Here is a 1,967-nt window from a genome sequence, read left to right as displayed (position 1 = left end):
CATCCATGTATTGGTTCATGATTTTAATTATATTACAAAATTATCCCATACATACCTATAAATGCCCGTGTAAGTCCTAAGCTCACAGACCTCAATGCCCAGACCACATGTTGTTGTACTGATTACAATCACGATTAGGAAAGATAAGAATGACCCATCCATAATACTTTGCTTAGAAAGGTATTGTTTTATTCCCTGAACCTGGCTGACCCTGCCTCACTTTTCCGCATACCTTTATTTTAGACCAAATTTCCCCAGAACCTTCTCAGGAATTTGCTGTGTCTTCACACAGTAGACAATGGGATTCATCAAAGGTGGCACTAGCAAGAAAATGTCAGCAATGAGGATCATGGCCACTTGGCACTTGAGCTTGCCAAAGCAGTGCATGGAAGCCAAAGCAATGATGGGCATGTAGAAGATGAGCACAGCACAGATGTGGGAGACACAGGTGTTGAGGGCCTTGAGCTGCTCCTTGTGGGATCAAATTCCCATCACAGTCTTCAGGATGAATACATAGAACACAGCAATGAACATACTGTCTGTCATCATAAAGAGAGCAACAAAGAAGCCATAGAAAAAGTTGACTGTGTTGTCAGAGCAGGCAAGCTTCATGACATCTTGATGGAGACAGTGAGAGTGAGAAAGTAGGCTCTTCCTACAATAGGTCAAACTTTTAAGAGTGAAAGGAAATGGGAGCACTAAGAGCATGCTTTTAATAAGGAACACCAGACCCATTTTGGCCACTCTGGCATTGGGGAGGATGGAGCTGTATCTCAGGGGGTTGTGGATGGCCAAAAAGTGAACAAAAGACATGACCAGGAGCACTGAGGACTCCAGATTTGTGAATCCATGGATAAAGAATTCTTGAGCAAAGCAGGCACTGGGGGAAATTCCTGTAGCATTGAGAGCAAAGATCAGCAGCATAGTACGGAGAGATGAGAGGGACAGTCTCAGGTCACAGACAGCCAACTTGGAAAGGAAATAGTACATGGGTGCATGGCGTGAGGGCTCTGTCCTGATCATGAAGAGGGTGGTGCAATTGCCAAGAATGGCCACCAGGTACATGAGGCAGATGGGGACAGAGATCCATAGGTGAACATGCTCCAGTCCTGGGATTCCAATCAGGAAGAAGGTGGTGATCTCTACCTTAGAGGAATTGAGAGTGCGCATGATAAATTGATTGGGAAGTATTTATTCCCAGATCTGAAATGGCACTTTCAGCGTAGGTCTGTTATGCACTTCTCCCTTCTTTCAGCACTTTTGTCTGAGACATAAACAGAGAAAACACAGTTTTGAAAGACTTCTCATAAAAGAATAAAGGAATAAAAGAACAAGGAATAAAGAAGTTTTGAAAGACTTCTCATAATAGAATAAAAGAATAAAAGAATGAGGTATTTCTTACAAATAGACTATTGATAATATAGTCAGATAATGTTAACTGACAAGGAGAACCATGGATGTCACACTTCCCCATCAGGTCCGGAGAAAAAAAGTACCCACATAAAGATATGTCCTGCAAATAAATTCCCCTTTTACTATTAGGTTTTGCCCCTCCCCACCTATAATCTAATTAAACGATTTATACAGTCAGGCTGAACTATAGGGTAGCTCTTTCTGCTTGATCCAAAATGAAGGTAGAATTAAGAAAAAAGAAAAAAAAAAAAAAACGGCAAGAAATAGATTTTAGTAAAGCAGTTAGGAAGTGGTTTCTCCGATTTCTAGAGATGTTTGCTCCAAACACTTTTCAGGCCAGGCTTCTAAAGCTGATTTCACTTGCAAACTCTCTGTAGAGCTTGCTACCATTGTTGGTAACACCATCCACCAAGTAGAAACAGCTGTGACATCGTAAAGGTATAAAATCAACACTTGCTCAGTCAGATCAAGAGATGAAAATGAGAGACGGCTCTTAACAAGCTGAAAGAGGGAAAAAAAGGAATAAATATGTTAGAGAGATTAAAAAGAGAAAA

General features: G+C 41.0%; 1 protein-coding gene across 1 annotated transcript; it reads right to left on the bottom strand.

Moving 5' to 3' along the window:
• Nucleotides 1-234: 234 nt before the first annotated feature.
• On the bottom strand, nucleotides 235-1,170 carry LOC104983859 (olfactory receptor 51A7-like). The gene is given in 1 exon segment (XM_010833383.1): nucleotides 235-1,170. A coding segment is annotated over 1 exon segment (936 nt).
• Nucleotides 1,171-1,967: the final 797 nt, after the last annotated feature.

This window comes from Bison bison, unplaced genomic scaffold (assembly GCF_000754665.1).
Source record: "Bison bison bison isolate TAMUID 2011002044 unplaced genomic scaffold, Bison_UMD1.0 scf7180017863477, whole genome shotgun sequence".
Classification (NCBI taxonomy): Eukaryota; Metazoa; Chordata; class Mammalia; order Artiodactyla; family Bovidae; genus Bison; species Bison bison.
This window is presented reverse-complemented; position numbering and strand designations above follow the sequence as displayed.